Source organism: Chlorocebus sabaeus, chromosome 1 (genome assembly GCF_047675955.1).
Source record: "Chlorocebus sabaeus isolate Y175 chromosome 1, mChlSab1.0.hap1, whole genome shotgun sequence".
Classification (NCBI taxonomy): Eukaryota; Metazoa; Chordata; class Mammalia; order Primates; family Cercopithecidae; genus Chlorocebus; species Chlorocebus sabaeus.
Genome location: NC_132904.1, coordinates 83,701,298 through 83,716,122, shown reverse-complemented (window position 1 = coordinate 83,716,122; position 14,825 = coordinate 83,701,298). Strand labels below are relative to the sequence as shown.

Genomic DNA, 14,825 nt, shown 5'->3' with positions numbered 1-14,825 from the left:
TCAAGACCAGTCTGGCCAACAAAGCGAAACCCTGTCTCTACTAAAAATACAAAAAATTACCTGAGTGTGGTGGCACACACCTGTAATTCTAGCAACTCAGGAGGCTGAGACAGGAAGATCACTTGAACCCAGGAGACAGAGGTTGCAGCGAGCCAAGATCACGCCACTGCACTCCAACCTGGGTGACAGAGCAAGACTGTCAAAAAAAAAAAATAGTATAATAAAGGAGGTAGAATTATTTGTTTTAACAAACAAATTTTCCTATATATCATGTTTAATTTTATGCATTAACCTAACTGGGCCAAGGAATGCCTAGACGTTTGGTTAAATGATTATTCTGCGTATGTCTATGAGGGTGCTCCTAGGTGAGATTAACATTTGAATCAGTAGACTGTGAAAAACAGACTGCCCTTCCTAATGTGAGTAGGCTTCATCCTCTCGGTTGAAGACCTGAAGAGAACAAAAAACCAAACTCCTCCTCCTGTCTGATTTATTGAGCTAGGACACTGGTATTTTCCTGCCTTCAGACCTGACTGAAACACCAGTTCTTCTTGGGTCTACAACCTGCTGGCTTTCAGACTGGAACTTATACCATTGTCTCTTCTAGTACTCAGGTCTTTGGACTAACACTGGAATTACACGTTGGCTCTCTGGGTCTCCAGCATGCCAACTGCAAATCTTGGCACTTATGAAGCCTCCAAAATTGTGACCCAATTCTTTATTTTATACACACACACACACACACACACAGAGGCTTGTGTTTCTCTGAAGAACTCTAATAAGCTTGAGACCAGGAGTTCAAGACCAGTCTGGCCAACAAAGTGAAACCCTGTCTCTACTAAAAATACAAAAAATTACCTGAGTGTGGTGGCACACACCTGTAATTCTAGCAATCTCAATTGCTTCCAACATCTTTATTTTTAAGGTTAGAATCATTAGCTACAAAAGCCAAATATAAATATCTCAAACAAAATGACAAGAAACCAAGTATCCTAGACCAATATTTACCTATCTTATTACAGTTTTTAAAGCTTTTATATGTGCACTCTCTCTCATGATTCCCACAGCAAGCCATGAAGTTGTTAAGGCAGGATTCTCTTCTATTCATAAATGAAGAAATTGCATCATAAATCGCAAAGCAAAACAAAAACTCATATCTTGTAACTCACAACCAGTGCATTACACCATGCTGCCCCCAACAGATACAAGAACCAGCTTATTAAAAACAAAACAAGCCAAAAAACTGGGGCAACTTGTTAATAATATATGTGGGAAGATACAAGCAATCTTCAAAAGTTTTCCATGATTATATTGTAAAGCCTCCCTATAATGAAAATCATACCATCAAACTTTAGCGATGACCATTAAGCCTTACATACCTTACCTGTAATAGCCTTCCTCTCCTACATTTTCAATTTTTTACATAAAAGTTGAGATAGGCTTTCAAGATAAACATAAAAATATACTTAAGTTACAACACTGAAACAAAACGTGATCAGGAACAAGACTCAGATTGAGCCCTGCATATATTATACTCATGTTCAAAACTGAGTAATACCGGCCAGGCGTGGTGGCTCACGCCTGAAATCCCAGCACTTTGGGAAGCCAAGGCAGACGGATCACAAGGTCAGGAGATTGAGACCATCCTGGCTAACACGATGAAATCCCGTCTCTACTAAAAATACAAAAAATTAGCCGGGCATGGTGGCGAGCGCCTGTAGTCCCAGCTACTGGGGAGGCTGAGACAGGAGAATGGCATGAACCCGGGGGGTGGAGCTTGCAGTGAGCCGAGATCATGCCACTGCACTCCAGCCTGGGCGACAGAGCAAGACTTCGTCTCAAAAAAAAAAAAAAAAACTGAGTAATGCCAATATTTTTGTAATATAAAGAAAGTCTTGAAAACACACACCTGTCACTTCAACTTTCAGTGATATAACTCACATGCAGCACCACAAATTTAAACCTAACCACTCTTTCATACCCTGCCATCTTCTGCATACTTAAGCACAAATATCATGGACTCTAACGTGAAATACTTTAAATAATGGGAAAAAGCCTAATGTATTTCTAATTGAACAATATTCAGATGAAAAACAGAAAGTATACATATTTGTTGCAGTCTCATTAAGAATACTGGGTGATAAGTTGGGTGAATATTGGGTAATGAATTGAATCCTTTAAACAGAACACATGAACACTAAGAGTTTAAGCCCTGGAAGTAAGGACGATTTGAGAAAGAGAAGAAATCACAGATAACAGTAACTATCTTGACTAAAAAATAACAACTGTCTCACTATTTGTTGATAAATAAATTCCATTAAAAAGACGATAAAGCCAACATTAAAAGGTTTAAACTGCACTTCAACTCATTCATATTAAAGTCTAATAATTAGTCTGTCAACCATTTGATGGATATAAAATCCTTTACTATTCTTTGATAGGGTAACCCTAACCACCTACCTGAACCAAAAAAAGAAATCTAATCATGAAATTTAACCATGGGAAAAAGAGAAAAGAGCGCAGAAAAAGAAAGCTTTAAAAAGATGCTTGCCCAGGCACAGTGGCTCACACCTGTAATGCCAGCTCTTTGGGAGGCAGAGGTGTTAGAGGCGCTCGAGCCAGAGAGACTCCATTTTGAGTGAGGGCTAGGAAAATGAGGCTGAGACCCGCTGGGCTGCATTCTCAGAAAATTAGGCATTCCTAGCCTCTAGATATTTACAGTTAAAGGAACAAATTAATAACATTTACAAAAACAGACCCAGACTTGGGAGTGTCCACATATCCCAATATCTGAAGAACAAAGGCATTCCTAATTTTGCTTTAACAATAATATCAATTCTTGCAAAATATAGTAATAAAGAAAATTAATCCTTTATCACAACACAAACCCTTGTAGCAGCGCACATCTCCCCATATATACAGGCATTATACCTAGGGTGGATGCATTCCTCTTCTGACTTTGAGGAATGTCCTACTCTGTCTATGGAGTAGCTGTCCTTTCACCACTTTACTTTCTTAATAAACTTGCTTTTGCTTTGCACTGCGGACTCACCCTGAATTCTTTCTTGTGTGAAATCCAAGAACCCTCTCTTGGGGTCTACATCAGGATCCCTTTCCTGTAACACAGGCGGGTGGATCACTTGAGATCAGGAGTTCAAGATCAGCCTAACCAACATGGTGAAACCCCATCTCTATTAAAAATATAAAATTAGCCAAACACGGTGACACACACTTGTAGTCCCAGCTACACAGGAGGCTGAGGCAGGAGAATCACTTGAACCCAGGAGGTGGAGGTTGGCATGAGCCGAGATTGTGCTATTGCACTCCAGCCTAGGCAACAAGAGCTAAACTTCATCTCAAAAAAATAAAAATTAAAAAAAGATGGTTAACTTCTCAGACTTCACAATTTTGTCTAAAACAATCTCAACTTACCCTTAAATGGGGTAAGACAAATAGAAGTTATTCAAATAGTTTTTCTAACATTCGTAATTGAAAATTTCTGACTACTATAATTTAAAACAGATTTTATTAGAAGGAAGGTTCAGTTTCAGAGCATTTGTTAATCAAGGTATTTGTAGGCAGTACAGTTTTTTTTTTCTTTTTTTTTTTCTGAGACAGAGTCTCGCTTTGTCACCCAGACTGGAGTGCAGTGGCGCGATCTCGGCTCACTGCAAGCTCCGAGGCCTCCCGGGTTCACAATATTCTCCTTCCTCAGCCTCCCAAGTAGCTGGAACTACATGTGCCTGCCACCACGCCCAGCTAATTTTTTGTATTTGAGACAGCGTTTCACCATGTTGGCCAGGATGGTCTCAATCTTCTGACCTCGTGATCTGCCCGCCTCGGCCTCCCAAAGTGCTGGGATTACAGGCGTGAGTCACCGCGCCTGGCAGCAGTAAAGTTTTCTTACTGCCTTTGACTTCAAGGTAAGCAAAGGCCAAATTCTTGACCAGGGTACTGGATTCGTGAAATTGTCAAATAAACTCTTTTTCTATAAAGTAATGGCTTCTTATTTCTCTTGATTTCCTCACGTTAAAATTTGGGTTTTGTGCCATAAATGTTAAACCTAATATATGTTCACTTTATATATATTCATATAATCACCATGTCACTTCCTTAGGAAAGGCTTCCCAAACCCTCTACACTAGAATGGATCCTCTTGTAAACAGCCTCGTAACACTCCGTATGTCTTCTTAATAGCACTTATCACAGATAATTTTGTGTGCATTTATTTTAAGTTTATCTTCCCCCTTCACTGTTAACCTCCATGTTCCCCTCACTCCAGTATTGCTTACTCTCATGTAATATCTGATGAATGAAATAAGGGTAGAAAAGAGACAGTGAAAGGAAATGAAGATTCAGAGTAAATACAGTTATATTACACTCCACGGGCTCTAAATGCAGCTGGGGCACAGTGAAATTCGGCTGGTTCTGGTTAATTCAGTGCCTCCTGTGCTCGCGAGTTTCTGACATGCGGGTCTGAAAAAAAAATAGTTCCGTGTGTATTTCCTTCAAGGTTTAAAAATTGAAGCTAATCAGAACAAGCCTTCCTTCATCACTGCCAAGAGGTGCAGAATCTTTCAAGGAAACTCCCAAAGTGGATTAATCACAATCCAAACCCCCAAAATCAAGTAAGAATCAAGAAACGAAAGCAACCTGACAAATCCAATGAGTCAAAAGACTATACAAAATAAATGAAAGTTGAAAAAATTCAGCATTCTTATAAAAGGAACATGCTCAAATTTGATGATACTTGATTTAGCACTCTTCCTTAATACTTTTCTTTCATATATAAATTATTTTAGGTCCATTTAAGGTCCATTTCCTTTTTTTTTTTTTTTTTTTTTTTTTGAGACGGACTCTCGCTCTGTCGCCAGGCTGAAGTCCAGTGGCACAATCTAGGCTCATTGCAACCTCCGCCTCCAGGTTCCAGTGATTCTCCTGCCTCAGCCTCCCTAGTAGCTGGGACTACAGGCACGTGCCAAGGTGCCCGGCTAATTTTTGTATTTTTAGTAGAGATGGGGTTTCACCATGTTGGCCAGACTGGTCTCAAACTCCTGACCTCAGGTGATTCGCCCAGCTTGGCCTCCCAAAGTGCTAGTATTACAGGCGTAAGCCAACCCGCCCAGCCACTAAATATTTTTCAATACTCCTATGAGCCAAGTTAGTTAAAATCTTTAATTTATTTCAATTATTGATTCCCCTCAAGTGTAATTATGAGGAAGACAGAGCCTCACATATAGTATATAAGATCAATTCACCATACTAACTTGACTAATTAATTATTCAGGGTCACTAACAAATACTTATTAACTATATTCCTAGTATCCAAAGATAAAACAGATTCATTTCCTATTACCTGAAGGAAAAAATACACAAACCTCAATCACAACATTGCTTAAGAGCATATCAATGAGTACAAAGAAAACTAAGATTAGTGATTAATTAAAAGGCAATTTAAAAGTTTAACCTACGGTCAATAGAGATTTGAATTAAGTCTTTAATACAGTACTGTATTATGTACTAGATTACGATAATGGAAGAATAATAAATCTAAAATATTATAAGACCCTTAATCATCAAACCATCAACCACTATTAGGCATTCTATGTGCCCAGTTTAAGTCCTTGGGGATGAAAACATAATTCTCATTCACTATACTATAAAAGTAATGGAAGTAACTGTAATGTAAGAAATTGTACTGACATTTTCAAAAGACTTTCTTAAAACTATTTTATTTAGTTCTTTATTAAACCATCACTTCAATTAACTCCCCTTCCCTAATTACTACCCATCACCTGCCTATCACCTAAGTACTCAATAACTAATAAGATAATTAATAAATGATCAATCTATTGTCAAGGTCTTACCATATTTTTTTACTTCCAAAGCTTATACAGATAGATTTATACAACATAAGTCTGTGTTCCAGCCTTTCAATCCACATCGTCTTTTCATAATCAAGAAAAGAAAGTATCCATATACTTGCTTACGCACAAATTGAGGCACGAATTTTTTTCTCGAAGTCATAACTCATAAAACAAGAGTTACCTTTTATGTATTCCATAGAAATATGCATTTTTTTTTTTTTTACAATCTGGCTGTTGTACAATTTAAGATATTCCCCAGAAATCAAGAGCTTTGGAGACCATGGAATTGTAAATCTGTGCATAATCCCCCTTTGATTTTTGCTTGAGACCTATTTTATGGGGGTGTAAATAAGGGGCTCACTTTATCTTTCTATTCAATAACTAAATGATTTTTACATTACATTATCACGTAATGTTTCCAATGAAAAGCAGATATATAAGACCCATTTTATAGGCTCCAGAAAATACCTCTGATAAAAAATCTTCCTTCTTGTTGGGACTCAGAATACAACACCCCAAAATGAAGGCCTCAGAAGCAGCCTTAGAAGCAGAATTTTTTTCCTGACCTTCTCCTGCTCTCCTGTCTCCTAGTCCCATTCTCCTCTGAGCTAGCCTTAGAAACTAGAATTTTCCGCAAGGCAGGTCATAAAAACCAGAACCTATTTTCCCCAAAGCCAGCCAGAAAATCTTAAAATATCATACTAACTTTCCCTTCGCCTTTCCATGTAAAAACTGGCCATAAAGAAACTATCTGACCTACCTTGTTTGACTGTAAGTCATAAGCCCCCATTCCAGAGAGGGTCCTACCCCATACCCAAAAGAAAAGAATGAATGCTCAGAGAGGCCAAGAAGAATCTAGACAGGCAGGCCTTGCTTCCCCAATCAGTCTATTAGCATTAGCATTATTGTCCAATCACATTTCTACATAGCTGTCTATACTTTGTTGAACATAAGCATAAAAACAGATAATTTCTGAAGGCTCCCGTGTATACATGTTAAATAAATTGGTACATGCCCTTTCTCCTATTAATCCATCTGCCTCCTGTCAGTGATTTTTGGTGAACCTTCAGAGGGCCAAGGGGAAAGCTCTCCATTGGTCCCTACACCAGCTTGCCTTTGGAGCTTCTCCATTTCTAGCAATAATGGCAACTGCAACAATCTGACTTGACAGCCTAGAAGTATAAACAAGTCCTCACACTGCCCCAATATCCTTGGTCTCTAAGTCCTGTTCATTCTGCCTGCAAAACGGCTCTAGAACTGCCCTTTCATTTTCTCTGGCAGACCTGCCAAATATCTCTTCACTCCTGCACTATTCATGAGTTCATTCATTCATACCTTCACTCATTTAGACACATACTAAGCATTTAATGAGGTACTACACGAGTCTAAACACAAACCACTGTTTTAACAGGAGATGGAGACACAGATCATAATTAATGCACTATTATCCTATTTAACTCCTCACAACAGACCTTAAAAAATGAGTACAATCATCTTCTGCAAAGCAAGGAGACTAAGGCTCCATGCAATTCAATAATTTTTCTAAAGATCCTATTGATAGTAAATTGCAGGGTGAGATTCCACAGGAGTTCTGACTCTTTCTACCACTTAGTGAATCTACTGCATCAATTTCTCAAACATCTTTCCTATCTAGTCTTCCCAGTGTTACCATATTTAGCATCTGAAAGCATTATTTTGTACTTACAACCTCTTTGTTAAAAAAAAAAAAAAAACTCAATAGCATGCACACAAAAAAACCCTCAATGGTTCCTTTAACCTGTCCTTCAGTCTGACTTTCAGTAAAAAAAAAAAAAAAAAAAAAACCATGAGAACTGAATCCTGTCTTTTTCCTTACTAGATTTAAATCCTGTGAATCACTTAATGTCTCTAACCTTCAGTTGTCTTACCTATAAAATGGGGATAAGAAGCTTGAGTTGTGTAAGGGTTAAAAAAGATGTTAAGGACTAAGCACATAATAAACATAAGTTGTTATCGCTCACAACTCCTGTATGCAAACGTTCTGTTATAGACAATATATGCATTGCTTCTCTTACAAAACCACTTAGTTTTCTGCCTCGGTTTACATTATCCTCCCTCCTCTCCATTAAGAATAGGTATGCTATAAATATCTACTGCATGAATCAATGTCTGTACAGCCTTATACTCAAGGCACAAGTCAAGGACCACTTACTTCAAGAGGCTTCCCCTACCCATCTTCCACGAACTTCACTCTTAAGTGCCACCAGAGAAGGGAGGAAGAAAAATATGCATAACTATTCGAAACCTATGATAAACTAGATGTGATACATCATCAATGCACTATTTCATATAATTCTCAAAAAGATAAAGTAACATATATAAAGTCAAACAGCTGGTAAATGAAGAGCTGAGATCCAAATCCTGATACCCCAATCCCTTTTTTTTTGTTTTGTTTTGTTTTGTTTTGTTTTGTGACAGAGTTTTGCTCTTGTTTCCCAGGCTGGAGTAAAATGACTCAATCTCAGCTCACTACGACCTCCACCTCCCAGATTCAAGTGATTCTCCTGCCTCAGCCTCCCAAGTAGCTGGGATTATAGGCATGTGCCACCAGGCCTGGCTAATTTTATATTTTTAATAGAGATGGGGTTTCACCATATTGGTCAAGTTGGCTGGTCTTGAACTCCTGAACTCAGGTGATCCACATGCCTTGGGCTCCCAAAGTGCTGGGATTACAGGTGTGAGCCACCGCACCCCGCCTGATCCCTTTTTAAAGCCCAATTTCTTTCCACCACACCACCTTGCATCTTAGTACATGGGGGTATACATTTAATCAACTATCCAACACTTACAAAGAAAACAGCTATATGCTCCAAGTAGCACCACCCACACCCACATGGATAACTGAAACAAAACTGTCACGAAATAATGCTTATCCTTAGTACGCGCAATGTGTTCTAACATTTTTTATTTTCTTCCATTTCACTTAATATAAAATAAAATGCTATTCAGTTACCACTAATTTTATTTCACAACTACTGATGAGTAGCAACCCAAATTTTCAAATACACAGATGTAAGGGTACAAGGCCACATGAGATGGAAAATTTATCCTCAGTAAGTACTTAATCTTGTTGGAGATATAGTAGTAAAACACAACTCCTTTCCTGAATACCCCCAACCTACCTTGTTAGAGTAGAAGCAGGAGAACCTATGCTCCTGTTGCTGCCCTGAACTTCCCTATCATAGACTATAATCCATAAATTGTCTAAGCTATTGATATAACAAGTATCAGGCATTCAACAAATATTTGTTAAGTGAAGGAATTAATGAATGAAAAGTGCTATGGATTTTCAAAGGGAGAAGTAGACAGCATAAACTCTCTTTCCACCTATATCATAATCCTCTGAGGGCAGGAACAATCTTTTGTATAGTTGTGTATCAGGCTCAATAATGTTTGTAGATGTTTTATTTTTTACAGATCTGAGCCCTATGCATTGAGCTGTGGTTGCACCACTGCACTCCAGCCAGAATGGCAATGCAACAAGACCGTATATCCAAAAAGAAAAAGAAAAAATCTGAGACATACGCTGGCCACAGTGAATGTGGAAAAGCAGATAAACATGAATCTTTGCCAAAGAAAATCGAGGAAAAAATTTCCAGCTCCAATAATAATTATTGGCCTCTACTCCAGATCTTTATTATTCAAAGTGCAGCCCCCACCATCAACATTACCACGAGTTTGTTAGGAAAGCAGAGGTTCAGGCCCCACCAGGACCTAATGAATTAGAACCCCCATTTTAACATAATCCTCGGAGGATTCCTAACATACATGAAAATTTGAGAAGCATCAGTCTATACAATAAAAATGAAATGGATGCCTGCAACCTCGGACAAAGTCATCACCTTCTCCTGTGTTATCTCTGAAATACATAATCAGACTTTTCAAGAAGTACTACAGATACAGCCATAACACACTTTCAGGAACATTAGGGTATAAATCTAAATTACTTCAATGAGAAATAATAATTGATCATCTGCTGAATATCGAAATTCTTAGAAGACATACAAAAAATATGATCTGTCTTCTTAGGACACAAACGCTGTAAGGCAAGAAAACGAGACAATGCACTTCAATGGCCAAAGTAATAATAAATCTTTAATAACAAGGATAAGGTTATTGAAAAAAAGATTTTGGCGAGAACACTGAAGAGCATCTTTAATAGTCCTCAGGGTTACATATACATATTGCCAAATATTTCCTATTAATTGGCCCATATGTAAAGCTGTGTAAAAGGTCCTAGGTGACACAAAGTCAGATGTCCTAACCAAGTTCACTCACTGAAAGACTGGCATCACCCTTTAAATCACCACACACAATCTCAACCCAGGAGTCTGTTCTGTGAACTTGCAAAAACACTTGCAAAACCCCAAATCACAATCCTACCATCTCAAAACTGAGTCAAGATCTGAGGCCACAGGGACTCAGGGTCAAATATGCCTTCTTCATTTAAAAAAAAAAAAAAAAAAAAAAGCAAAATAAAACGGGAAATCAGATGAGGAAAGCTTGCAGGTACTTCTCATAGCCTCGCTGACCTACAAATACCTCTCCATCACAAGGCAGGCCAGAGGAAAATAACGCTGGTCTTTGAATTAACGTTTTTAAGTGTCCTCAACTTAATTCTAAAAGTTGGGAGCCCATCCTCTTCCTAGCAACAGGCATTCAGATGACAGCTCAACCTCTAATTCCCCTCCTCCTTCTCCCTTGCAGGAATTGGTATATCCTCCCCAAGCGACCTCCGCCTTCCTCCCACCCGCCCCCCAAAACACTCCGACCCCTCCAAAAGAGAGCCCGACACAAGGCAAGTCCCCCAGAGCCCCTTGGGATCACCAACTGCAGCCCCCGGCCCATCCTCCACATTAAACTCGCCCTGCGGGAGGGGTGACGGGACTCACCAAGTACAGAGGAGCATAGATCTTCAGGGACTCCTCCAGGGCGCCCCCGGTGATCTGCAGGAAGGAGACCCGGCAGGAAGGGTGCCAAGTGTGGCCAATCTCATAGCAGTTATGAGGGATGGACTTGCTGAGGGCCGCCATGACGAGGAACAGCGCGGAGGAGACGGGAGGGGGAGAGCCTGCGCCCTGCAGGGAGGGGCGCGAGAGCCCAGCCGCCAGCCTCTTGCCCGGCCGGCAGCCGGAGGTGCGGAATGGAGGGGAAAGGTCACGAGAGCGGGGTTACTCTGGGCCAAAGTCCTCGGATGTTGAGCGCTCGGCGTATCGCAGCTTAAGGGGGCGGGACGTGCACCGGGAGGCGGAGAGAGGCGGCGCGTGCGCGCTCCCTCAAGAGGCCTTCCGCTGGGGCGCGCTCCCGCGCGGCGGCGCGGCTGGGTGAGCGGAGGTAGAGTGGATCTTCTCCCCCAGAGCCGAGGCTGTAAGCGAGGGAGCGCAGCTCGGGGACGCGCCGCCTCCCCACCCCCGCAATGCCGTGCCCGGCTCCGGGGCGCGAGCGCTCTGGCAGGTGCGCAGTAGGAGGTGGCTTGGGTCAAATTGTGCTTCAGCTTCCAACGCCAAGCCAAGTAGAGCGGAGGGGAGTGGAAGAAAGGGATTAAATGTCTTTGTTGGGAGCTGGTGGAGGAAGAGGGTTGCCAGAGGAATGCCTGGGACAAACGTCCTCCCCAGCACTACGAGCTCGCCTTCCCGAGAGCCCCAGGTAATAAACAGCTACGGCTGCCCGCCAGTTGCAACTGAACTGCCCGCAGGTGCTGGGCTTTCCAAGCTCTGTGGTACCTGGGAAGGCTTGAAAAGTCTCAGCTATGCTTATACCCCGACCGTGTGTGGGGAAGGGCAATAGGTGATCCTGTCCAAACCTTACGCCACGGAGCAATCCTGTCTACAGCATCCTTGATAGGTGCTTATCAACCAAACACCACACACAGTAGAGGCGGCAGTCGTGTGTTAGAACGCAGACCTGGGTAAGGAGCTTGGCCAACAATTAGCAAGACAAGGGTCGTGTGTTGCTTAAGTCATATAACCCCTCAGTCAATTTCTTCGCATATAACAAACCTACCAGTTTCTTTGGAATTCTAAATTCCATAGTCTCTTAAAGCAGAAACGAACTACCTTTAGAAGAATTCCATTCTAATCTCCTAGTCTTCATTCATTCATCTACAAATATTTACTGAGTCATTACTATTTTCTAGGCACTGTGCTAAGGAAACAAACAGAAACAAGAGACACGACAAGGTATTTATTTTCGCGAAACTAGCATTCTAGAAGAAGACAGCAAATAAGAAAACTGAACAAGATAATATCAGATAGGTGTAGTTGTCTGAACAAAATAAAAGAGAAATACTCAGATGAAAAGCCCAAAACAACAATGGCAAAAAGATAAAAGTGTCTTTCTCTCAGGTAAAGGTAGGCAGTCCTAGAATAAAATGGTGGCTCCATAACGATTAGGGAATCCCAGCCTCTTTGTGACAGTTTGCTATGCCATCTGCTACCTGTGATTTCCACCCTGACTTAGAAAATAACTCTGTCACCTAACATGACATCAACATGCTGGTCAGGAAGACCAGCAAAAGGGGAAGAGAGGCCAGGCACGGTGGCTCACACCTGTAATCCTAGTACTTTGAGAGGCTGAGGTGGGTGGATCACTTGAGGTCAGGAGTTTGAGACCAGCCTGGCCAACATGGTGAAACCCCGTCTCTACTAAAAATATAAAAATTTGCTGGAAGTGGTTACGCGCTCCTGTAATCCTAGCTACTCAGGGGCTGAGGTAGAAGAATCGCTTGAACCCAGGAGGCAGAGGTTGCAGTGGGCCAAGATCACACCACTGCACTCCAGCCTGGGTGACAGAGAAAGACTCCGTCTCAAAAAAAGGGGAGGGGGGTCAGGGGAGAGAAGGGCATACTTCCTCTTTTTAAGAAAACTTCCCAGAAGATCCATACAAACTACGGCGACTTACGTTCCTTGGACAAACTTGATCACATGGCCACACTTCATTGCAAGAAAGAATGGCAAATACAATCTTTTTTAACTAATTGGACAAATACCCAGCTAACATTTGAGGTTTTATTACTGAGCAAAATGGAAAAAAACAGATATTAGAGGCAACTAGCAGTGTCTGCCGTAGTTCTATGTCTCTGGCTACCCAAATATCCGGGCATATCATTCTTTCTACAGATAGATATACCTTCCCTTTTCCAAGGAAGACAACCTAAAATCCCATCCAGTTGCTGAATCCTAGCCAAAGTCCAGAATATTCCTGAGGACCAGATGCAGATCTCATGTTAAAGTTATCCTCCCCCTCAACACATCCAACATACAATGGTAGAATAGGAACAAGATAATCACAATTTTTTTCAAATCTCCAATTCAGAAACTAAGAAGATCAAAAACACAGCATAAACTTACCCAAAAAATTACAGAAATACCAGTGCAGGCTTATTTTTTTCAGTAATCCATTCCTGAAAATCTATGATCCTTCCACAAGAAAATGCTAAATAGCAACTTAGTTTTAAATGGGAAAAAATAAAATGCATTACATATCAACCAAAAAATTCTTAACAAGTATTTAAAATATAGTATCACATATTAACAAAAAATATCATGTTAAGATGTACAATAGTACACAAATAACATCTTATTCACCAAACAATATGGACTGGGCACAGTGGCTGACGCCTGTAATCCCAGCACTTTGGGAGGCTGAGCTTGGTGGATCACCCGAGGTCACGAGTTCAAGACCAGCCTGGCCTATGGTGAAACCCCATCTCTACTAAAAATACAAAAAGTAGTCAGGCATGGTGGTGGACGCCTGTAATCCCAGCTACTCAGGAGGCTCTGACAGGAGAATCACTTGAACCTGGGAGGCGGAGGCTGCAGTGAGCCAAGATGGCACCACTACACTCCAACCTGGGCAACATAACAAGACTCTGTCTCAAAAAAAAAATTGTTAACTCTCAGTTGTTTCTGAATGTAATAGCACAATACAGTTTGCATGCCTGATAATAAACAATATGTTTACTATGTGGGCCCAGCAATTACACATTAATAAATAAGGAAAACTTAAAATTACAGTTAAAACCAGGTGGTTTCTTTTACTTAACTGTCTTTTGTTTGTTTTGAGACGTGGTCTCTGCTGCCCAGGCTGAAGTACAGTGGCACAATCATGGCTCACAGCAGTCCATATCTCCTGGGCTCAGGAGATCCTCCTGAATCAGCCTCCTGAGTAGCTGGGACCACAAGTACACCACCACACCTGGCTAATGTTTTTAAATTATTTGTAGAGATGGGGTCTCCCTATGTTACCGAGACTACTCTTGAACTCCCTCGGCTCAAGCTGTCCACCCATCTCAGCCTCCCAAAGTGCTGGGATTACAGGTGTGCACCAACACACCTAGTCCTAATTAACTGTTAAATGGAGACTTGAAGCATAAAGAAATTTAGGAAAAACGGAATGGTGCCAAGGGGGATAAAGCTGATGAGTTGGTGGCAAATGAGGTGATTTCAGGGAAACTCCCAAGTTCAAAAGAAAGGACACTCTTATCTTTTCTAGTGCTGCTATGCAGATTCCAAAATACGAAGGCATTGATAAATCCTCAGGGGAGATGATTTAGGCTTTAGGATGCAAAACAAATTGCAAAAAGTAGTAGTATACAGTAAACCAGTAGCTTACATTTGTAAATTTCTTTATATGGTATTATAAGATATAGCAGGCTGTTTTTTAAAAGTAAGCCTTCCCATCATATCACCATTAAGTTTAAAGATAATGTTGTGTCCAGAATTGGTGGGTTCTCGATCTCACTGACTTCAAGAATGAAACCACAGACCCTGGCGGTGAGTGTTTCAGTTCTCAAAGATAGTGTGTCTGGAGTTCCTTCCTTCTGATGTTCAGAGGTGTTCGGAGTTTCTTCCTTCTGGCAGGTTCGTAGTCTCACTGGCCTCAGGAGTGCAGCTGCAGACCTTCACAGTGAGTGTTACA

At 40.9% G+C, this 14,825-nt stretch overlaps 1 protein-coding gene across 6 annotated transcripts in view; it reads right to left on the bottom strand.

Moving 5' to 3' along the window:
- The window catches only part of TMEM135 (transmembrane protein 135), a 258,161-nt gene extending 247,007 nt beyond the window's left edge, over positions 1 to 11,154 (bottom strand). For 2 of the 6 annotated variants that reach the window (XM_008020450.3, XM_008020451.3), the window contains exon 1: positions 10,799 to 11,154. In XM_008020450.3, the coding sequence (XP_008018641.3) occupies positions 10,799 to 10,939 (141 nt within the window). In that variant the 5' untranslated portion in view covers positions 10,940 to 11,154. Of the gene's footprint in view, positions 1 to 80; positions 197 to 10,798 lie in introns of all 6 variants that reach the window. The other 4 variants (XM_073020210.1, XM_008020449.3, XM_008020448.3 and 1 more) reach the window with 4 other exon arrangements.
- Between the last annotated feature and the right edge of the window lie 3,671 nt (positions 11,155 to 14,825).